The following is a 24,713-nucleotide window of genomic DNA, read 5'->3' as shown; positions in this document are numbered from 1 at the left end:
AGACCACCCCCATCCCCACTATCTCAAAATTCTCTAGTGAGGAATTTTCACTTTATATCAAGATAGAAACTTTAAGAGTATGATATTTATTTTTCCCCAGCTGGGAAGCTGTTTTAGAACACAAGACCGCCAGAACTACTTTTTTTAACCTTTTTTATTTATTTATTTATTTTTAAATGGAAGTCCTCACTGGATCTTTCTTCTCAGTAGTTAAAGGTCTGTCTACCAGCTGCTGTTATCTTGCATAGAAAGTACATTGTGTTCTCCTCTTCTTGGCACTGCCTATTCAAGCATGCTGGCCAAAGTACTGAAAGCAGAGTCAAAAATTCCATTCACCTCTTACCCAGCAGATGCTTTTCTGCCTGTATTGCGACCTGTGACATTACTGTTGCAGTAAACAAAGGGGTGAAAGGTTGTTAAAACACATCCTGAAAACTGCATAGCTAGATTTTAGGCTGTCTGTTTCTTGTACAATCCGATTCCAGCAACAATGGCTCCCATAGTGGCAAGTACCTGTGTTATTTATTATTTACAGTGTGCCATAAATGTACTATATATGATACCTGGCGCATTACTACTGTTGAAAAGCAACAACATTCTTCATGATACAGCACAAGAATGGATAGCAAAGATCATCTATAGTTAGACTTTTGACAGTCTTTGAGTGGGAAACAATCAAAGGGAAAAAGAAGGTGGTATGGTGTAAGAGAGACCATCCACTGACAATACATTTATCCAAAAACTTAACCATGTCCACAAGTAGCAATGTAATGTTTGAAGTGATACTGAAAAGATAACTACAGTGAGATGTGCAAGCTGTTGTCAAAAAGGACGAGTTTGCATTTTGACTCTTATTTTAGAAGGATGTGAAAATCAGTTTGATTTCCAGGGATTAGTGGCAGCTTCCCTATTGAAAGAATCAGGCTTGCATTCTTCTACCCACTGAAGAACAGTGTTTATCTCCCCATTTGCACATATTCCGAGTATCTGTATCATAAAACATGACCAGCAGCTTAGCTGACACAGCTTAACATCTGAAGAACAAAGACTATACACTGGTATCACCTAATGCCTTAATGGACATACAGTCATATCAGTAACACAGAATAGTCCCAACCGTGGCTGCTGCCCAGAAGAGGCCTAAGTACTGGAAGAGAATGTAGCAACCTTTGAGCAACGTGTGCTGCTTTTATACCCCATATTCTCCCAGCATCTCATCAGTTTCTCAGTTTCATGAGTTCTAAAATTCTTTTTTTCTTATATTAAGGAAACTGTGCAGTCAAGTGTACAGTAGTTTCAGTTACTGCTTCAATCTAATCAGGTGAAACGCATAATTCCTGGATTTATATTATTTGATAGTAGCAGTGTCCAAAATTACATTTCAATAAATTTCATTTCACAAAAACTTTACTGTGGAAAGAAAATATCAATTCAACTTAAACCAACTTTTCTCTTAGTTCAATGTTTGTATGGAAAAATAATTAAGCAGTCCACTTAGAAAGGCATAATCTGTTCATGAGCATGCAGGTATCAATTTTATCTTATGAGAATTTTTCCATGTTCCAGTTGCTTCATTCCTTATTACATGCTGCAAAAGGCAGTAATAATTTTTATAGCCAAATATCTCTTCATAAGATACCAGGTGGCTTTCAATATTTACTATTTAAGTCATGCATGAAATTTAAACATTACAAAAAATGACTTACCCGTTGACACTCCTGAAATATGCACATTTTCAGAATGTTCTGCAAGAGCACCATTTCCTAAAATTAAACATAATGAATAAGCTAATTTCCAAGATAAAATTTGTAAAAATTCTTCAGATACCCTTTTACAGAACAGAAAGAACAAAACTGAAGTTATTTTAATTAATATTAAACATGAAAGGTCCTACGTTCATTTTATGATAAAACTTAAAAGAAAAACTAGAGAAAAAGTTACTATACAATGGAAAAAAAACCCCAAGCATCATTAGTGTACTAGGACAATTAAATATACTAGAAAGTTAAGGAACAAGAGACTGACAGTAAGAAAGTTTTGAGAAACTTCAGACGGTAGACTTTGCATGATTTTGTATCAGATGCTCTTTTTCTTTTCAAGAAAGGTTTATTTCAATGCATCCTCCCCATCTTCTCCTCAATCAAGATTTGTAAGTAAATACTATGCAAATAAAGACATCCAGGGGAAGACATCCATCTATTTCATGATGAATTGCAGCCTACACCCTTTATCCAGAAAGATGTTTCAGATATAGCCAGGAACTAGCTACCTTCAAGAGTAACTCCCCATCAGTGTTCATTAAAACTAAGCGTACTTGCAAAGATGAACAAGACCCATGTGGTCATCAAGAGTTAGAGACAAGAAAGTTATTCCTCCAAATCTCATACTACTTTGTACTCCTCCAAAGTAAAAGTAGTCTGCTAAGGCAAATACTTTTGCTGACAGGTGGTAGCCCTGTTACATGATGTAACAGATCAAGTTGTATTTGTGCATATTTCTCCCACTGAACAGCTCTCATTTTCCTCTTCTTTATTCAACATCTTTTCTTTGAACCTTTACAACAAATTTTTAACAAAATCTTCTAGGCATTTTGGAAGGAGAGAGCTACTTTCATAAATAAGCTCCTTTGAACACAGGCAGTGAATCTAAAATGTAAAATACATCACTAAGCAAATTTTAAAACCACAACTCTTCATCCCTCAAATTTTTGTAATATTTAAGATTTGCCATGTCACACAGATTTTCATACATGTGAGATCAGTTGTTCTACCAGTGCTGCAATATAAGTGTGATATGTTTGGGTAACAAGAACCTTAAATACTGAAGAAAATATGAAGAAAACTTAAATATGAAGAAAACTCAAATTCCTTTTATACCAAGCCTAAAGACTGTTAAACTTGACCTAGAATATATACACCTAAGCAATCATCTCAACACTCTGCCATTGCAGTGGTTACAAATAAAAATGTTTCAGAAATTGCTCCCAGGGTTGACACCAAATGCAAAAAGACATAATTTTTTTACTTCCTAAAGATACAATAGTTAGAAACCCAATGATCAGAATTTGTAGAAAAAATAGCAAGTCTAATTTTTTTTTTTTTTTTAGTTGAATTACTGGGCTCTTAAAAGTGACATGTTTTTCCCCCCATTTTTAATGAACTAATTTTGCTGCATATATTTACATACCACATTGCTTTGCCCCAATTTTAAAAAAAATTCCAACTGTAACAATTCCCCTCAACATTCAAAAGACAGAAGTATTTTAAAACAAAAACTATTTCAAATACTGTATTAGTGAGCAACTGTTTTCCAATTAAACTATTTTCAAAAGTAAAATATACCTATTGGTTTTAAAAAGCTATCCTCCAAATAATTTCTCCATTTTGCTTATAAATTGACATGCTAAGGAGTGTTTGCTGCTCTGATTTCACGTCTTCAGTAACAGCTCTAAATTTACAAAATAAACACTGTCTTTGCTGTAAAGTGATTTTACTTGTAACTGATTCCACAGAAGCACATTTTGATTGTCTTGTTTTCTATTATTTCCATCAACATAGGCAAAACATTAACACATTTCAAGACCTCTTGTTTTAAGCTAGAAGTAGCTTACTGGTATTTAATCTTTCAGATTACAGTAGGGATTATCTCTGGTTTGGTATTTTCAAAAATGGGTTATTAGCACATAGAAACATATCTGTAGTTGTTATTGAACACTGAAAACGAACAGCATGGCAAAAAAAAAAAAAGGAATTCACAAACATTTTGAAATATGATAAACCCTGAAGCAAAGACGTTGAAGGCAGTCAATATCTGGGCACTCCATTGATGTCCCTGGAATCTGAATTACAGACAAGCTGCCTATACATAAAGGCCAGGAAAACAAATCCCCCAGAATTTTAATGAAATCAGTTCTGATAAAAATACAATAATAAACCATGAAAATACTGACATAACACTGTAGTGGTGGAAAGAAAAGCAATGTATATATAAAAAATTCACAAAAACTATACATCAGGAACAACAAGAAGCTGACTAAAATAGGAACTCACATCCAAATGCTGTACACATTGACTTAGAATTAGTGGGTTAAATTAAGAAAACTTCAGTCAATATCAAAAAAATGGAACACTTTAATTATCTTCCATCTAAATATGCTTTATGATCTAACAATCAATCTCTTGACGTAAAGTGATGTCAGATTTATTGTCAAACTAACATCAGTGATTAGCCAGAAAAAGCACTGTTTGATGATGAAGCCTCAACTCAGACCCAAGTACTATAGTATCAAAATAAGGTGGTTTTTAAAAAATTATTTCCTTCCCAATAATCTTTCATTACATGAAAGTTGAACCTTAGAAACCTCTCAGATTATTACTTCCTTTTTTTATTGGAAACTGTCACTGAAATAGAGTGAGTTCAGATGCCATTTAAGCATTACTAACTGCTGAATCCTTTAAGAAATTTTTAGGCAATGATCCTTATATGACCTCAACAATTATGTCACATGGTTCCATATAAACTGAGACCACTAGAATATCAATATATCAGATAGCAGATCAGTAATTTCCATTAAGATATGGGAACATAATTATCTTTGAAATTCCTGTTAGTCTATCTATTTAATACAGCAGAGTATGAGTATACAAAAAAAAATTTTCTTAGGTCACTAGTAAGCTTTCATATTTCTTGATGCTTTAAAGAAATATTTACTTTTCATTCCTATTTGAACCTGAAGTTTTAAACTGAAACAGGTGCTACCTAACAAAACTTGACACAAAGTTTGTCCACATCAGTTACAGGAGCTAGTTAAGTACATGTGACAGCACAGCACTGGAAGACACACACCAAGAAGCTCCTGCATTAATGCATTCTGCCTGCAAGAAACCAAGTTTGTTTTTCAAAACCTGACATCTTCCATCACTTTTTTTTTTTTTTTGTGACTTCTTAAAAAAAATCACTTGTGTAACCAGGACTATACCCATCTCCTTCATGTCCTTTTATAAATACTTATGACAAATGGATCACTTATTTTAAGTGGTATTAAACAGAAATGTATGTCAACTTTAGCACTGAAGCTTAAGATACGGTCAGCAACTGCATTTAAGTTAAAAAATTCAAGTGGACAAGGCTCAAGATAAAAACAAGTGTTTACTATGTTTTTTTCTAAAAAAAAAAAAAAGAATCTTTGGTAAATAGGATACAAGATATGTTAAACTACTGGTAACCTATAGGTTAAACAAAAGTATGGAAAGTACTTTTAATGGCTTTCTATTTAAATGCACACGAGTTTGTTGCTGCTGGTATCTTTAAAGATTCCTTGACTGCAATTAAAAAAAAAAAATCTGCCAATTGGTTATTAAATGAGTTAGACTCTTTATAGAGTGTGTTCACAGTATGGAACAATCTCCAATTTCTGAGGTGCCTTTCTGTCTTGAATAACTTCAAAAATCTCTTAAACATTCAAAGACTCATCTATAAAATTTTATTTTATTTTCACAGCACAAAGCCAGTCCCTTTGACCTTTGTCAATTTTTTCTACCCCAGTCAAATCCTCCAGGTTGAGATGCTGCCTTGTCTTAGGGTCAGGCAGAAACAGACTAGTAGTTCTACAAACACTTGAATTAACTCCTTTTGATTTGTGTCTCACAGCTGACTGACCACATAAGCAGGCAAGACAATGCTAGGTTTGCCTTGAGGTTTTCTAGCAGTTGTGGCATTTCTCCCCTATCAGTCTATATGAAACTATGTTAAACACCCCCCACCTCACCTTGAAAAACCCAACATCCTCAACATCACTTCCAAACATCCTGGTCCAAGAGCCATGAGCTCTATACTCCTATACAGAATCTGGAGAGGAGAACAAAACTACGTGGAAGATAAAAACCATAGCCTTGAAGGCATTTGACTCACTAACATCTTCTCAGTTTCATCACAGATAGGAAAATAAACACAGGCCAGGGGAGTGGGGCTGACAACAAGGAAAATGTTGCAGCAGCAATACCAACCAAACTGCAGAGGAAGACTATAAGGGGAGTGTGTGGAAAAACCAATGCTTTCACACTTGAAAAACATGACATGTTTGGAAGAAATAGCTGCCAAGTTCTATATGTTTGAAACCCAGACAGCAGCAGTGACGCTCAGACTAATGTTGAGGCTAACCACAACGCAGCATCCTTCATTTTAGGATGTTACCCCCCTATATCCCTCCTTCCCCATAGCCTACACAGCAGAGCTCGCTCTCAAAACAGGATCAGTATCAGACTCAGAGGATTATCTGCATATAACTTCAGAGCATAAAACTAAGCCTGTAGTCCTGAAATGAGCCTCTCCTTTAAGTTTTACTCAAATTCATGCAGTTTTCAAAAAGCATAGCCAAACAGATACCCCACCACCCCCAATAATGAAGTGTCCCTCTTAGCCCAAACATTCTGATTAAACAAGATAAGCTTCTCCATTCCAGATATAGGAACTTGGAGGTTTCAGACAAAGAACAAGAAGTTTACCTAAATATTGATATATTTGAGGTAGCAAATAATGACTCTTAAATGAAAACCCCATTTTAATTTCAATTTGACTAAAACTAGTAATATGAATGCACAGTGAAGTGATGAATACCGTAAAAGTGCGCCCCCAAAAACTTGGTACATGCAACTTTGTCCACCATGATTATAAAATTGAATTTTATAACTTCAGTTTGGAATAACATCATGTATCTTGGGACTCAGTTAAATTCAGATTGTATTATAGAGAGAAATTAACTTGACTGTTGAAATGAAAAATGAAAAGAAAAAAAAAATCCATAGTGGCAAACACCACATTTAAGTTACCTCTATTTTTGCTGTTAGACCAAGTAGTTACTGTCCACGAAAAAAATCACACAGACGTATCTCCATCGAAGCTGAATTATTCGATATAAAGATTAAGCCTCTGCCATTAGCTTTAACAGCCAAATTACCCCCCCCCCCCCCCCCCATAAATAGAACTGTATAAATTGAGGAACTGCTGTAACTGGATGGCTACAAAGAGAGAGCTTTTTCTAAACTACCTTGAGTTAAAAGGTATTGTGGTGCATAATGAATATTCCACAAGCAGACTGGACAGGACATTTCTTTTGAACCACAATTACCAGGAAGAGATCAACAACACTTCCTGTATATAATGCATTTCCAAACACCCTTTATCATGGTACATGTTCAACCTGCTTTGCTTTAGACAATGTACTTCATGACCAAACTTCCTTTCTTCATCCTACTCCCAAAATTCCTGTCCCCTCTGTACCTTACAAAGAAAATAGTAAGCTTGTTTACACTGCCTCTTGTCAGCTGAAGTTACCTTGCATTAATCTTCACTAAGTTTTGCTTCTAATAGACCAAGTGCAGATGACACCACTAAAATAAGAATTTTACTTTTGTTCCATGAACAAATTGGTGCTGCCTTATATATCACCTCACTAAAAAGCCACTTAGCAATGGTCCTATGATGCCCTAGTCCAAAAATAGTAACATCCTTCTTGATCTAGAGATAAGGGAGCTGGAAACATCCATGATGCCTCTGCCGTATTCCAGCATGCTTCTTGGAAATGACCCCTTTTGCTAGCATCTTTTGTGACAGTCCCAGCCCGTGGCCATCCCACCCCCCCACACTTCCTGAAAGTATCTAAGCACAGTTGTGCAGAAACAAGCTCCACCTGAAGACACCGTATGTCAGGCTGAACCACAGTCACACTCATCTGTTGAGTCTGTGGGAGAAAAGTGCAGCAAAGGCTAACTGCCTACCCGTCATACCTATGGTTAATCTAAGGTTAAGATGTTACAGCTCAGAGCAGGGCATGTGGGAGACCAACAGAAAAACAAGTACTACCACCCTCCTCCAGATAAAGGAGATGATCTTTAAAGGTCTCTTCCAAGTCAAACCATTCTATAATGAAAACATTTGTTCAGTATGTAACCCAAAACACTATATTGCATTATTTACATGTAGGTCACATGCAGTTAATGAACCAAAAAAGTTAAGTAGGATCCTCCTCAGACTTTTGGCTCATTATTTACAACCTCCTCATCTCCTGAATACTTTGCACCTATATTTGTTAAACTACTGTGCATTTAGAATTAAATGCATTAGCTGCAGGGATTTAATGCTGTAACAACAGCAAAGAGCTATGTATCCGTAGGTATACGGCCATACGGCTGCCAAACTCCTCTACCGCAGAAGGAGCAGTACACAGTAAACTGAGATTATGCAACCAAGAGAAAAACTACTTTCTATAATCTCAAATGAACATGAAGGTATGAAAGGGACTAGAATTGTTTTTTCAACCTTTATAATCTAGAAAAGTCTCTGAGAATATGGTTTCTCCTGCACTTTCTCTTCATCTATGCAAAATGTGTTCTCCCACCACTGCTAAACTGTATTGCAGAAATTCAGACTTTGCCTTCCTCAGAAGACAGGAACAGAGCTACACGTGCAACTTCAACATTATGAGAGACAAGGAACTGAAAGTGGAGCAAATAGAAAGAAAAAAAAAAAAAAGCAGTCTAAGCATTTGAAACTTACCCTCCCAGAACAGTTCATGAAATAAACAGTATTATTGCTACAGGGAATGCTTTAAATTAAGGTGCGGCAGAGCTCAGAGTACACAGTCCACTGAAGCCAGGCAACATTTGTTATGTCTCTATATTCAGTTACAAAGTGAAGCAGCAGTGTCATTCCCAGATTCCTACAGAAACCAGTCACAGCCTTTACAGGTGACACCATTATCTCCTGCCTTCTGATGGCTTAGTTTGCAATCACTGCATTCTTTTGATTAGCGATATGCATGAAATCAAATTAACACATTTGTGCACCAGTATGTATTTGGATTAACTACTCAAGATAAGATTCATGATCCACAGTCATCTCATATTGTCATGTCTTTATTGTTCTTTTTTATATAGTGCATTGCATCTTTGACCAGAAGTTTCTGTCGTACACCTAACTGCTACTTACTTCCTTGACAAAGGGCAACACATGCTTTTGCTTAAGTTCATGTATTTCATGACAAAAGGCAATTAAAAAAGCATCATGAGAAGGGCCAGTATTGACTTTTAGGCATTAACCGATCAATAAACTCCAGTTTAGCTAAAGAATCTTTGCAAGAGTTATTGACAAATTTTGTATTATTTATTTTTAATCAACAGTTTGGCGTTAACTAGCTATATGTAGTTCTTTTTCATATTTCCTTACCATTAAGTACCGGAGTCATAGGAATTTCAGGTGGTCATTTGTAAAACAGGATTAAGCTGTGCAGCAAGATGTAAATTATCCTTCAGGTAAGGGAAGGATTAAATAACCATTTCTTTTAATATAAATTTACACATGCAATAGACAGGAAAACTGAGAGAAAGCCTTACTGCTGTGCAGACAGTCAGAATTCTCTACTAAAGGCAAGCTGAGCAACAGGGTGACAAGATTTATTCCAAATCCCTGTAACAGAAGAACATCTGCTACAAAGAAGATACAGTAAATATACCTACAATTTCAAACAGTGAAAGTGAATGTTCACATGAAATGAGAAAGTGTTGTATACTCAAATACTACAATGGCATAATTAATTTCTTTAATTAAGGAAACAATAAAAATGACTAACAGATTAAACTATACTGAAATAGTGGCTTATTTCAAAGTGTTTATGATACAAAAGCAGGAAATAAGCACATAAAATTTCACTGTAAAAACAGACAGAGCACAGAATCTGTTTACAATACCCAATGCTGTTGTTTTGTGTATTACCATTTTTATTTTAGACCAACTGTGATGTTGTTTTATTTAGAAAACTAAGACAAGAACTAGAGAATCAATTCTGCAATGGAATTGTTTTATGCAGGTTTTAGACTTTTATTTTTACTTTTTACAACAACCAATATCTACCATTTTGTGCTTAGAAAATTATTTCTTGGGCATAAAACAATGGGTATGATGCTGCTGAAAGTCTGCACTGTGTACTTAAAACCTGTTGTCCAACATTGGATTTTTGTATCACCCCCTCATTCTTACTTGTCCTTTCCTCCTCACAGAGGGACTTTAAATGACACCTAGCTGCATCGTACTTTTGAAAAACAGGTCTTTATTAATCTCTTGGTGAATAAAACACAGCCACGAAGTTTCCAAATCTACATTCACTGTACAGAGCCTAAACCCAAAGTTAATCAGTACTTGAGTGAACAACAGCACATACCTTTATTCCTATAATCTTGATAACACTGACTTAAAAATCTCTAAGGAAAAATACTCTACTTCTTTTACATTCTTTAGCATTGTAAGATTATATCCCCCCGCCCCCCAAAGTGCATTCGTTCTTCAAAAACTGACTATTAAAACAGGTACTCTAAAAAGTTCACTACATAAATAAATGCTTTGAATTTGAAGAATATATAATGATCAGGTCATAACAGATCTGTTAGCTTCTCTGCCAAAACATAAAATACCCTTTATTCCTGATAATTTTATGGTGCTAACTTGGGATTTGTCTACATTAGTATTTTATTTCACATAAGGACCATGCTTCTGAATTTCCTGATCTGCTCCACTTCACATTATGCTGTGGCCTTGGAACCTTCAAACTGGACTCCTTTTAGATGACACTAATCTGGAAGACACACTCCTACTGGTAATGGGTAGTCACTCCATTGGACCACGCTATAGCTAGTCCAAAGAAAAACCTTCAAAAATGTATATGGTGCAAACTTTACAACTTCAGCCTAACTTTACTCCACAAATCCACTTCTGCCAGCCTGTGGGGTGTGCCAACGCAGAGACACCTCCAACCACCCAACATTCCAAGTGTCCTCTCTGCTCACTGCAGCTCCAGTGCTGCCAGGGAGGCTCCACCTCAACTTCAGGTATAAGCTGCAGAGTCTCCACAGTCATTTAGTGTGAGCAACACAAGTTCTCTTTCTGGATTCATTAAGCACTGCACACATTATTCACTAGTATTCCACCAATTGCGAATGCTGTTGCAGCACACAAAATTTACAAAATTCCATATAAACCATTACGAGATGCTAGTATATCGCAAATTTGACATAGATGCTGCCAGCCAGATGATGCTGGAGTATCCAAACACAGCCCTCAGCACCACTGGGATACATCAAGTAAACACCTGGAAGACACTGCAGCCTACAATGTGAGCTCTCGCATTCCTGCTCTATAGGTGTGGCTTCTCAGTCACTTTCCACTCTTCCTTCTATAGGAAGGGACAGCTCTTCCTTCTTGACAATCAAACATACAAAGCAACCAGCAGTTCTGTACTTGACTGTGTTTAATGCAGCACAAACCTTTTTCTCTGGGTGTACCAGCAGGAGAGACTCTCACAAGAGAGAAAACAGGAAACACTTTTGAAAGAGATCTTTGCACACCAAATTAGCAAGATAACCTGAGGTTCCTTTATCCTAGGTTGCAAAAGAGAAGCTAGAGTAGGAACTACAGCAACTCTGATTTAATGCTGCAGGTGAAAAAAAATTTGGTCACACCTGTAAATCCCACAAGACAATTTTTATTTGAGTCTATTCTCATTAAAATACAAAATTTTAAATTAATAACTAAACTAACTTGACTTAAGAGAAGAATTTTTGTGTGAAAGTTCCAGCAACCCCCCCCCCCCCCCCCCCCCCAGTTAAAGATTCTCAGTTGTAGTTTGAAAAGGTGGGGACAGAAAAGAACCTGATTTTTTTATTCTCACTCAAAAATTCCACAAACTATTTATAGACGGCTCTAATATACTTGGCAGCAAGCAGTGGAAACTGGAAATCTAGCAGAGACACTGGCTCAGCTTCAACAAGATTCCTGATTTTAAGCACATAAGCAGTTCTATTCATGTCAAACGCTATTCTTCTGCCCAGCCAGGTATAAAGGAAGTTACCTGACTGCCCATTGCCTGCAAGTTGTACATGTTCTCAGGTGGTAATCTAGTGCAGCATTTCAGATTAAACAGAGTAGAAGAAAAAAACAGATTACTAAAACCAATTAAACAGTTCAAACAGCAAATACAGTCTTCTAAATTACAGCTAGACCTCAAGTTACTTCAAAAAAATGATAAGGAAACAGAGGAAAAGGGAGTAGACCAGAAACTGAGGCAGGGGCGGGGGGGGGGGGGGGGGGAGAGGCAAGGGCAAGTATACTGCCTACCCACCCTTAAATTAACTATCTCCTTTATAAGGCTTAGGTGCCTATTCTTAACTGATTAGAACCTATCATGAATGCAAACCTAACAATTTGCTTTTCTATTTGAAAACATTCCACCGCCGTATTACTTACAAACCTAGCTAGAAACTTTGGCTTTTTTCTATTTTAAACAGCTATGTTTAAAATAATAAAATTCAATTATTTTAACAAAGGACTGTTCAGAGCCTTTGTACATGTTCAACTGCAGTAACTACTCTTTTCTTCTGAAATTCCATTTCAGATACTGAAAGTATTTCACATTTGAGAAGTGCCAGACTAGGGGAAAATTTCAATGTGTGGGCTGCACGGTGCTTATACAGTAGGGGGAAGAGCATTTCAGATTTGATTCATACTCTTCACACGCTTCATACTTTTATCTACTACAGTTTCTTTAAATCACTGTTGCAGTAAAAAAACTGGTTTTGGTTTTGCTCCATGCAGGTTTAGATTGATTTCCCATCTTAATTCCTTATAACTACAGGAACAAATGGCAGTAGGCAACAGTCTACATACAGCTGGTATATTGTATTTAAAAAAAACAAAACAAACCCCAAACATCTCCAGTCAACCAGAAGATTTCAGGCCTCTGTTGAAGTTAGATGGAAAAAGCAGGGCTTCAGGTCAGATATTCTTAAGATACAATACTGCTGGTTATGCTGTTTCCTTCAAATGATTTTATTCTATTCTGTCTTGAAAAAGTGCTAACAGAAGAAACAAAATCATTATTCATAAACTAATAACTGCAGCCATCATGAATCTATTATAGGCTTGCAGAAATGAAAATATTATCTGCTATTACCCCATGAATCCCTACCAGGAACCCTCAAAACATCCAAGCTTCTAGTTCCAGATGACAGCATGACTCAGATTTACAACTGATTTTTTTCCAAAAAAGACTTAAGTAGTGTAGGAGTACTTGATATTGGGGGGTGGGAGAGAATCACGAGGATTTTTGAAAAGAAGGAAAACACTGCTCCACTGCTGCATCTTTATTACGGAGCCTACATCTCATGTGACCAACAACTCAAAACAGAAGAGAAAAAGAAAAACACTAGTCTTGTTATAAAGAGGAAAAAAAAAATCATCACCTAAGATGCGTCCAGAGAACAATGGTTTCAAAATCCAGAAAGATTGTTGGATTCATAAAATGAAGTTACAAAATCTATTTATTTTAAGTCTTTATTCAACAGAAGGGCTAAGATGTTACAATTAAGGCAGTAATCAAGGAGGAAGTTTTATACTTCTGACCAGAGCAAAAGCAGGGGATTGAGAAATTTAACTGTAACTTCCAGATTTGCTAGATTCTTTCTGGAACACTGGCCTGAGCAAACCAGGGAATACTGGAGTCAAGAGTATATACCTGCTGAGCTTCAGCTCTGCCTTCATGAAGGTAACAACAATAAATTAGAAGTAACTGCAAAGGATCCCAGCTGCATTCACTGTAATGACAAAACTGAATTGGATGCAAACGGTTTACTGGAAAAGGTAGTGAAGCAGCAGTATATTTACATGCACGTTTTGCACATACATCAAATCTAAAAATCATAAAAGCACAGCATGTTTATTGCATCTAGGAAAAATATCTTCATTTGAAAGATAAAACTGTTTTCTTCCCTTCTTGCTACTTATTACTAGGAATAAAACTTTGATTTTGATGACCTTTTATATTCTTTAATGTGTTTTGGTTTCTTTCTGATAGAATTAAAAAGCACTGCAGAGTTCCCAAGAAAGCTTGTTTTCTTTAATTTACAAAAAAAGTTCACAGAAACCACAGACCTTGCAAATACTTGTGCAGACTTGTTTATGCAAAGTCTGGCAACCAAACTTTTTAGACCCCTAACACCTATTCAGACTGAAACTGAACTTACACAAAATGTCATGCAGTCTGCCCAGCTATCTTCCAGTGATACAGGACAGAGTCTCTGTCCCTTATTACTGCTTCACTGAACTAATTAAAGTGTAGAAGTAACCTTGCACAGTGTTAAGTCAGCATGCAATCATTCATATGGACTGCAACAACACAGTAAAAAGCACAGCCAAAGGAGGGAAGAGCTCCCAAGGTAATGCACTTCTTGCCTGTGCCTTCAACATCTGTAAAACAATGCTTTTTGTTAATCTTATGAAAACACCCACGTGCAAAATTAATTTCATTATTTATTATGAATAATTTGATCTGCTCTAGTTATAGCAGACAGAAGTGGAGATGTCACTGAGTTGAGGGAACCACAATACGTAGATGCTTCCATTTTCACTACTAAAAAGGCATTCAATCCACATAGCTCTTTCTCTACTGTTACTTGTCAGCGTCAAAATTTCAATCACTACAATAGCAAAGGCTATTAATTAGTTACACTAATTTTCTAGACTTGCCTAAACTGTGCTGTTTATTAAATATCCTCAGGACTTAGGAAGAATAAGATACGAACTTGCTATAACTTGCCAGTCATAACATACTGCATTCCTCAAAATGCACTGTGAATTGCTTCTATTCAAAAAAGACAGACATTAATAGAAGACAGATTGCCTGCAAGATATGAAATTGATTTTACTCAGATTAGTAACTTCTTTAATTAATAATCAGATCTTAAAATAGCCAAGGCATACTCCTGGTACGAACATGTGTGCACACATACTTGTATGAGTACGCTCAACACCCGTGTAAGAATTCTGTACGTGGCAGCCTTGCTATTTTTACATTCTTTTGTTCAAACAAATTAGTTTCATCAAAGCAAAAAAAAAGATAAGGGAAATATCCTGTAAAATTTATAATCCAGTAAAACTTATTTTCTCTCCAATGTTTTATGCAAGAAGTGTACACTTCGAGAAAACTCTGCTACAGCTACTGCATTGATTCAAGTCATGGATTCTAAAATAGAAAACTTCAGGAAGCCCCACAGATACTTTAAAAAGTCTAGAAATAGTCTATGTGTATTTATATAATTCAAAAAAATAGACAAACAGGTGTAAATATTAATCCTGTGATTCTTGTCCTGCAAGAATGACGCTGGTGCTGTACCTCACATGTTAGTATGAGTACACTTTTAAAAGAGTTTAACACCTTTTATTTTAAACACTATGCAGTGTCTTAAAAATAAATTTGCAAAAAGTTTAGTCTTCTTTATTTGGCTCATGATATCTGTAAAACACAGTAACATACTACTGCATTTTTTTCATAACAGCACAAATAACCTTTTATCATGGTTATAGGTTTATTTTGTCAGGTACTGTACAAACAAAAACAACTCTTGCTCCACAGAGCTCTCATTGCTTTGTGAAAACTGTGTATGTTATATTTTTAATCAGGAAAGCACAATTAAAAAAGCACAATACATAAAACAACTGGAAATCCCAGCCTACCAGGTGCCAAAACATAATCAAATAGCAGTGCTTTATAGGAACCACAGCAGAGTCAAGAAGGTTTGAAGAAAGCAAGTATGACGGCTTTGTGCTTCCCATGGACAGATCTACCCACGTGGTGGGAAGCACAAAGGAAAGAATGGCTAAACTTGAGTAATGTTAGTAAATGATAAAACTATCAGTACTAAAGAACCACCGCAGACAACAGGATAGTAAAACTAAGTGAAACATTACTTTGACTTATAACTATCCTGTGCTAATAGCTACTCATGGTGCCTCACCTTCCCTCTCTCCCCCAAATCACTGAGAACAAAGTTCAAAATTCAGAACACCAAAGGTAAAGGCTTGTCCCTTTCCCAAAATGGAAACTTTGGGAAGCATTTGGGAAAGTCTGAATCACATTAATTGTGCTGGAGGTAGCTAGAGAGACAGGAACACTTACGTGAGAACAGTTGTAAAACAGGAACTGCAATATAAAGACAGTTAACACTGCCACCTTTATATGTGATGAAAAGAAGTGCACATCTGACAGCCAGAATACTTTTCACATTGCATAGTACTGCAGCGTCCTGGAGCCTCTTGCCATGAAGATTCCCGGTAGTTAAAAAAGATAAACACAACCTTCTACTATGAGGAATTAGAAACAAGAGTGTTGGATAATACTATGACTCCACAATCACAAAATGAAGCAAAGAAATCCTTTCTGTAGAGTTGAACAAGCATTTGACTTGACAGCCAGTTTAGGCAGCTGCAATTCAGCAGAGTACAGTGCGCTTTCAAGGCAGCCATAGCATAGGTAACATTAGTCAAAAAGAGCAGAACAAAGTTTGTTTCAAAACACGTAAGCATATCATTTCCCTGCTGTCAAATGACATCCCTCAGACACACAAATTACCACTGGAAAACTTTAACATGTTGAAGTAGACACACAGATAATTTACTATATGGATTCTGGTTTTGGCTTTTTGCAAGGTGAGATATTTTTTACAGAAATTAAAAGATCACAATGACTTGTAGATGCCATAGTGTACAATAAAGGCTGTTTGTATGACCCCAAATGCACTTTCTGTGCCTACTCTCAATAGAGCCAGTAAGAAAAAGTCTCACGTGGTACAGGTCACAAAATCCCAAGTTTTATTACATTACAGTAGCTCTAAGCATGCAAGAAAGTCCTGCATCCTTCAGCTTTACCTCACTCTTTTTTGTGACACACAATTTGAACTACATCCTGCTTTCCTTCTCAAAGATGTACAGATGTTCCTACCCTGACCTTCTGTCAACCACATACATGCAACCCCAGTGCCCCAGAACCATCAGAGCACTTTGGAAGAAATTGCAAATGTCTGTAAAATTCACGATACATGCTTTATTTGGTTATCTCAGGGTCAAATAAACCCCAGTTTGGTGTTTCATCGCACCCTGAACCTTCATGTTTTAGATGTAAGTCCACAGCAATTCAAAAGAGCAAACAGATTTCCAAGAAGTTAGATAGTTGAAATAGGCATATTTACAGAGAGGTGTGAATTGGCCCATTCGCTTCCACCTAATGTTACTATTTCGCTTCCACCTAATGTTACTATCTTAATGAAAAAGCCCTATGGAGATGAATGACAAAGAAATAAGCTGCCTCCTTTTACCGAAACACAGCCATACTTAGGACTGTACCATCCCTCTCAGCTTCCACACCACCAGCGTGAGGCTGCCAATGCCCAATAACCCCTGTTCTCAGGCTTACCCACATGCCAGTCCTTACCACCAGAACTAGGAAAGGGGGTTCACACATGCACATGCTCCCCAGCCCCTCCAGGTCCTGGAGTGTTCACCAAGAAAACACACAGAGCCTCACACTGCAGTATACTAAAAAAATCTTACCAAACCACCAGCTCCCCCAGGGAGGGAAAAGCAGGTAGCCATGAGTGAGCGTGTACACACATGCACATGCACGCACTGTCTCTCGGACAGAGTTCCTATGACAAAAGCACAAACAGGAAGAGAGGCTTAAACATAATAAGAGGAATGATCACCTTGGAGAAAAGAATGTGATCTAACAGGTATTTCCAAAATCCTTATCACCATTTACCCTGACATTCATATTTATAATTACCTTCCAGTATGTTTCTCTACACCCAGTACACCTTATATCCACTTTTGCCTTGTCACAAGCTCTTCCAGCTCTTCTCATCTATTCCTTTCTTGACCAAAAAAACAATTCTCACTACACGTTTACATGAGTCATTAACTTCCTTCCTGAGAACAGTTTTAACACCTTACTTTTTTTCTGCACTCCATCTTCCTAAAAAAATCTTACTAATATATGGGATACTATACCAAAACGTGTTTTGACTCTTCCTCTGAGGAAATCCCTGCCAAGAATCATTCAGATATACACCAGATGACTGAAGGTCAAGTTGCATAACTACTGCACACCCCTTTGTCCATCCAGTTCACAAACCGATACTCCAAAAGCCACTTCAGTTGTTTACTTTGCACATATTCACTGTTATCTGGTGATGTGAATATCAACTTGAGCCTAGTTTCCCATGGATCACATGGCATAAGAACAGTTGTGCACATCTGTACCTTCCCCACAACTTCCAAAGACTTTGGACTATTTCTACCACATTAGCAGAAGAGTAAGTCCCCAAAATCCAGTTAATAAGATTTTTTTTAAAAAAAATTATACATTTCTACTTGTGTTTCATTGTAAAATTTGTTACAAAATGTACGAGATTCCACACAGAATACAATAATCCATGATAAAAAAATGTTCTACCTGTCTACTTCCAATAAAAGATAGCTGGTCTGAAGGAGCTCTAAGTGGCAGCAGCAGACAGATCATCACTAAACCTTTTAAAGCAGTCTGCATCCATTCACTTAAGAAACAATAGCTGAATTATACAATGGACTCTGTTTCTTATGAGCAGAAGAGGATTAGCATTTGGGGGATGACAGAAATTAGTTGGTAATCACATTTGTAAAAACAGACAAGGATAGCAGTTAAGAGTTTTAAATGAAGGAGAACAGACACACTGCTCTCAAAGTAGCCTCCTTCCAGTTCCACAACAAAAACTCAGCAACTGCATCTTTGCCAAAAGGGTGCTGTTTGCATTTAAATACTTTAGGACCACTCTTCATCCTTTATCTTCCCTCCGAGGGACAGAATAGTCTGCCTACACCAAGAATTGAGATGAGACGTCTCTGAAGAGCAGTTCAGATCAGTAAAGTCACATTCCTGTTGCCTCTCATCCCTTTAACAAGCCTGCCTTTTCCCACACTGATTTTTTCTTAAGTTAAGCCAAACCAAGACTCCCCACTTCACACTCACACACAAAATCAGCATAGGACCAGAAATATGGACTAACAAACTCTAGTCATGCACAACCATGGAGCAGCTATTTATTTTCTGTGCTTCAGCTTGTACCCTGCAAACAACAATACTTCACAGGAATACTGCCAGTGTGAGGGGTTATTAGTCTGTCTTAATACTTAAACCTCAGATAATAAAGAGCTTTTAAGCAACTACACAAAGAATATTTTAAAAGAAAAATATTCATTGAAGGTTTGTTCCCAAGTGTGTCATATCAGTAAAGCACAGTAAATTTAAATGCGAGTTAGGTTTATAGTATTCTTTTGGTATAAGCCTATCTTCAAGAAGAAAGCTCTGTACCAGCAAGTCACTGCTTGATACACAAGTGTTCTTTTACAAAGAGATGCCACAAATGAGGTAACAGCCAACAAGGGAAAGAAACTCAAACAGCAGCAATTTGTTGGGACACTCAGATTCAACCTGTGTATGAATGAAACAAAATGATTTTTTGAAGAAAGGGATGAAGAATGCTTTGGAAAAATAGCTATGTGAAAAAGATACTAGTTTTTATGTTAATACCATTTACCAAACTTGATAGGCAGTTGTATTCTTTTGGATGTAGCTTCTTTTCAATTTGCATGAAAAGCATTGTTACACTTGTGCATTGATGAAAGCAGATTACATCCCTTACAATTCCTTACTGGCAGCTCTGCCTAATGAATAATAATAAGCCACAGTTTAAGGGCATTGGTTTCGCTGTGTGTTGGCTATTCAAAAAAGGAAGAGGGTATCACTACAAGAGGTACAGTTCTGGGAAAGAATTATAAAGGAAGTCTGGAATATTTCATGGTATCTGAGTTTCCCATTCCTCATCTTTTATTGATATTATATACATATACTACTTTCTAAAATTAGGGAGTACTTTCAAGTTGCCGTAGATTGCAAAACTGAAGAGCAAGGCTTATTTGTGATAAAGTAGATACAGTGAAGACAGAATACTTGCAAATTCTTACACTGTTTATACTTCACCACTGATTGTTATCCACTTGACTATTTACTTGATTTTCCTTTCTGGATTGTCTGCAAAAGTACTCAGAGGCTCAGCATTGACATTACAAGACAACTTTTACATGGATTCAGTTATTACCAGCGTTGGGGCACCAAGACAACATGATTTCTCAAGAGAGCTGTAAAATACTTCACTCGAAGTATTTTAGCTGGTTCAGTTCCCAGAAGGTAACTGTTAGGCTTGCTGTGGCTAAAAGTTATGGTACAGATGGCATTCCTGTTGGTCTTTGTCCTCTCAAAGCAAAACAAATTGTATAGGTTTCTAAGGTGGACCACCTACAACAGAGATAAATGTCCTACAATAATCCTTGGGTGGGTGAAACTTTCAAATGCAGCTTTTTATAAAGATAATTTTGAATTAATAAACACACCACTGAAAGTTCCTAAGGTCTAAGGTTAACTTCATTGCTTATAATTACCAAACTGCAGGTAACAATTTTACATTTTGAAAAGCAGTTCAGTTTGATTTGACTTTGATCTTATTGATGCCAGCAGTAAAATTTAAACTGATCACAACAAAGCACAGCAAAATCAAGGCTGAGCATGGATTAAAATTCCACATCCTCCCCCTTCCAAATATGTACATACATATTCAAAGCAACCGCAGGACTTAGTAGTACTTACACAAAATCATATGCTGTGCACATTGGAAAACCAAAGATTTACCTTGATTTTGTCAACTTCTGCTGACGCAGAATTATGGATGAAGTCAGTGACTAATGTCACTAAGGGAGGGCTAAGGCAACGGTCAACAAAACTAACAGGAGACAACCTTAAGCACAGAGAGTTAGTCTTGGCTTAGGAAACAAAGTTGTAGATTAAAGACAGAAATTCTTAGCCTGCCCTACACAAATACACAAATCCTATCTCTTGAGAAATTTAACTGAAGAATACAGTACTTGGCAATATTGTTTTAAAAAAACAATCATGACCATGCTACAACAGGGGATGCTTCGCTCTATACTGCCACAGAAAGGTTCTAAGGCTCAAAGAGCTATGGGTTTCCTTTTTAAGGAATGCAGCTTGAATAGGAAAATGGGTAAATTAGGCTTCAATGCACTAATTCAGCTGTAAAATAAAAGGTAAAAAATTACATATAGAGGCAGACATTCTACTCTATTAAAAGCCAACCTGCTAACAAAATTCAGCACTTGCTCCTACACCCTTTTTAAAGGGAGGCACTGAGTTTTAAAATAGCAAAAATGTGACATAGCATGGTGACAAGTACAAGATCAATGTCAGACATAATGCCTACATGTTCGCATTTCTATTTATCTGCTTTTATATAATGAAGTATATCGCTCATTTAAGTACGCGTCCTTCCTGTTTAATAGCAGATTTCCAGATATAGGGAGAAAAGTAGACCCAGAACAATAAAATTCCATAAACTGCAAAACACAAACTCTGATTACATGTCTAAATAAATTAAAATATATTCAGACACTTCAAAAATACATCAAAGTACACAGTATTTCAGTACAGGCATGAAGGAGTTGCTTAGCAAGAATCTGATGTCATAATTCTTACGTTCATAGCAATAATTTATAAACTATGTTCAACAACTCACAAGTTTAGAAGCTAGTTCAGACCTCCTTCCCATCACAGTAACTCGTTTCCCTTGAAAAAACCTGTTTGTTGTGATCACTTTACTCGAATAACACACACATGCCTGAGAAACTGCGCATGCTTATTTCAAATTAGGTGCTTTGAGCACTTCATTGGCTCCCAAATGTGCAGTACGGTCAGCAAGCAGGATCTCAGATTAAAAATTTAAACTCAGTGTTATTTTGGCCATTAATAATTTCGGAAAGCTATTGCATTTTATGCTGAATTCCTTCATGTCGAACATTCTAAATGGCTACATCCAGAGTTCAAATCCACCTCCTTTGTAAAGGCACAAACTAGGGACAACTCCAGAAAACTGGTGGAAGATTCAAACGTAGACTTACTCACTTGATTCCCACATACATCTCCCTGGCCTCCATGCTTTTAATTAACGTTTTAAGAGAGACGTACAGCTGAGTATACTCATTCCAAAAAGTCACTATCAAGCACAACTAGAACTTTCTGTTAGTTAGGAGTGCAGAGGAGGGTCTCTCAACTCCCCAGCCATGACCTTAACTTTTCACTCTGGACAGATCTGACTTGCAAGGGAGTCATCCCTAGGAGATTTCATTGCATAGGACAGTTAGCAGCACTGCTACTCCTAATCTGCACACTTAGAACACAGGATCTCTTATTCCAGGAAAACTCCTCATGGACCCTCCCAAAGCAATGTGCGGTGCCTCCCAAAGGCACCACACACAAGCTGCGTGGTTCCAACTGATAATGGGGAAAGCTGACTGTGTTCCTAAGGCAAGAGGATAAAGCTACAGTCCTTCTCCCAAGCCTTATTCATCTACAGCATAAAGGCAAAAGGGCTGTACAGGCAGTACTGTCCCAGATTTCCACAATGGATGAAGAAAACCAGAAAGCTAGTATTGTGGACTTAGCAAGAGATTAGTAACATTATCGCTCAGCTTTGGTATATTGGATTGCTATTTACATGAGAACTGTGATACCACTGAAGCTTTGTTACAGTGTGCACAGATGACAGACACAACAGATAACTTGAAATTGGGGACTGAAATGAGACAAGCTAGACAACACCTAGGCAACAAGCACTGGAAACAGCGTTAGCTGGATCAGCAGCAACAGGGAGGTCAGTAGTAACTAGACTCTAGAAACATAGAGCTCCCAGGTACATCCAGCAGTAAAACGGCTAAAGAGCACACAATTGCCAAATGCCAGTATCAGCCAGAAAGTGGAACGCACACCAGGGTGACAAAAAAGGATGTTTCAAAACATTGATGAAAGCCATACACTGAGTTACAAAATGCTCAAAAATCTGTTTGTTCATCTACTTACTTTCTAAAGCACACATAAAATGCAAGAATCTAATGTTTCTGTAACATCCCCATGCCTGAGAATACTTGGAAGGCCTGAGAGTGAGAACTCATGCGATTCCCGACTTCCTCCTGCACTCAAATACCTTTTCTTGCTTGCTGTTAACTTGTAAGAGTGATCTCTTAGACTGATTAGATGCTCACCAAGCCACCATAACATCCCTTAAAATAAAAAGGCTGGTTCACTTCCTCTCTTCCACTTGCACAGCCTTAAACAATAGCTGCTCTCCCAGACAGCTTGCCTCCCTCTTCCATACTGAGGAACGCTTCTGCCTCTTTTAGCCATGAACATGCCCTCCCAAGATGTCCCAATCTTTCCCTCCCTTGCCATGCCAGCAATCGAGTCTTCATGAATATCTCTAGCCAGAGACATCAGCTGAACTCTACCCATGGAACTGATTGCTCTTTCAGTACCTTTAGATAGGAAACATGAACAATGGAAGGTGCTCTGACGAGGGAAGCCATTTCTACTAATTACACAACTACCCAAATCTATCCCAGTCAGTACTTCAGCTGTATGTCGCTGTGATCAAGAGACATGTGACTGATTATTTTATCATTCATCTTCCTGACTCACCAACAGGCATCTCTTTCAGAATATTTAAACTAATATTTACATCATGGAAAGGAGCAATGTTCTTTCTCCATACTTTTAAAAAAATTATCAACTGTGGAAAAAAAATAAAATATGTACTCTCCCAAGTCCAGTTACAAACATTTCCATACAGTTTAGACGTGCATTTTGAGTTAAATCCCTGTGCACTCTCTCTGAGCACTTCTTTAGAAGAGAGCAAATGGAAAAATGTAATTGCTTAGTCATATGAAGAGCAGACTGGAGTAAATACAACAGTATTATGAATAAAACAGCATGTTAATTAGGACTCTAGAATCATTCCCTCTTTGGAAATTACTCTGTTGAGTCCGAAGTGCAGGAAAAAAAAGAGGGGAGAGTTAAAGCCTCCACTTAAAACTATGAGATAAGAGGAAAACATGTATATGGATTTGTTTACTGCATGTGACCTATTCATTATCTGTCTCAGTCCCAGTTACTACAATATCCCTAACTGAAGCTTTTACTTTCTTTTACTTGAGATACTCAAAATACAATTTAATAGAAAGAAAACACCCTAACAGGGTGCACTAATTCACTGGATTCTAATACCCTTTATAAAGTGTAGGAAAAAAAAAGCACTAACCAAAGCCTTATGAAAACTCATATGCAGCTAAAATCTAGAAGCCAGAGCACATGAATGTAAGCGCATGCCTTCCCTCTTCAAGACTCATCAACAAGACTTCCATTTTCTGTTCTGAACTGCTCACCTTCAGTTACTAAAAAGTTCTTTCTAAAGGAGCCAGCAGTTCCTTCAATGAGTAAGATCACTAAATTTTTAAGAGACATCATTGACTAGAACAAACTTATTACTGGTAACACTGTATATATTAGAGGAAAAACAAAATCCTTTTTTTTTTTTTTTTCTCATGGAAGAACTACTCTCACAATGTGTACTTTCAGAGGGACCTATCTATATCTCCCAGTAAGTTCATGCAAAGCTGGAGTAATGAAACCAAGTTACAGGAGCCTCTAGCAGAGTCATTTTTTCCCAACTTTTAAACACAAGCAACTTCATTATAGCCTTCCACCACATGCCTAAGTGTGCTCGCACTGCTTGTTAGAGGATCACTCTACTGTTTTCTGGCTGCAACTGGCTTAAAAAGTCTGCTCTGATTACCCAGAGTCAGTCCCGGGGGCTTCCACTTAGTGGAGGAAACAGAGGTTAAGGGAAGGGTAGTCATGAATTACAGACACACAATCAGATGGGTGAAAAGATGCAGTTCAC

General features: G+C 37.1%; 1 protein-coding gene across 2 annotated transcripts in view; it reads right to left on the bottom strand.

Annotated features, from left to right (window-relative positions):
- LRP12 (LDL receptor related protein 12) overlaps positions 1 to 24,713 on the bottom strand; it is a 53,250-nt gene that overhangs the window by 21,830 nt on the left and 6,707 nt on the right. The window contains exon 2 of one of the 2 annotated variants that reach the window (XM_030012326.2): positions 1,707 to 1,763. The exons of the other annotated variant lie outside the window; for it this stretch is intronic. Coding sequence (XP_029868186.1) covers positions 1,707 to 1,763 — 57 coding nt within the window. The remainder of the gene's footprint in view (positions 1 to 1,706; positions 1,764 to 24,713) is intronic. 2 annotated transcript variants of the gene reach the window in all.

This window comes from Aquila chrysaetos, chromosome 4 (assembly GCF_900496995.4).
Source record: "Aquila chrysaetos chrysaetos chromosome 4, bAquChr1.4, whole genome shotgun sequence".
Taxonomy (NCBI): domain Eukaryota; kingdom Metazoa; phylum Chordata; class Aves; order Accipitriformes; family Accipitridae; genus Aquila; species Aquila chrysaetos.
The sequence above is the reverse complement of the archived record's forward strand: the minus strand, read 5'-3'. Positions and strand labels throughout refer to the sequence as shown.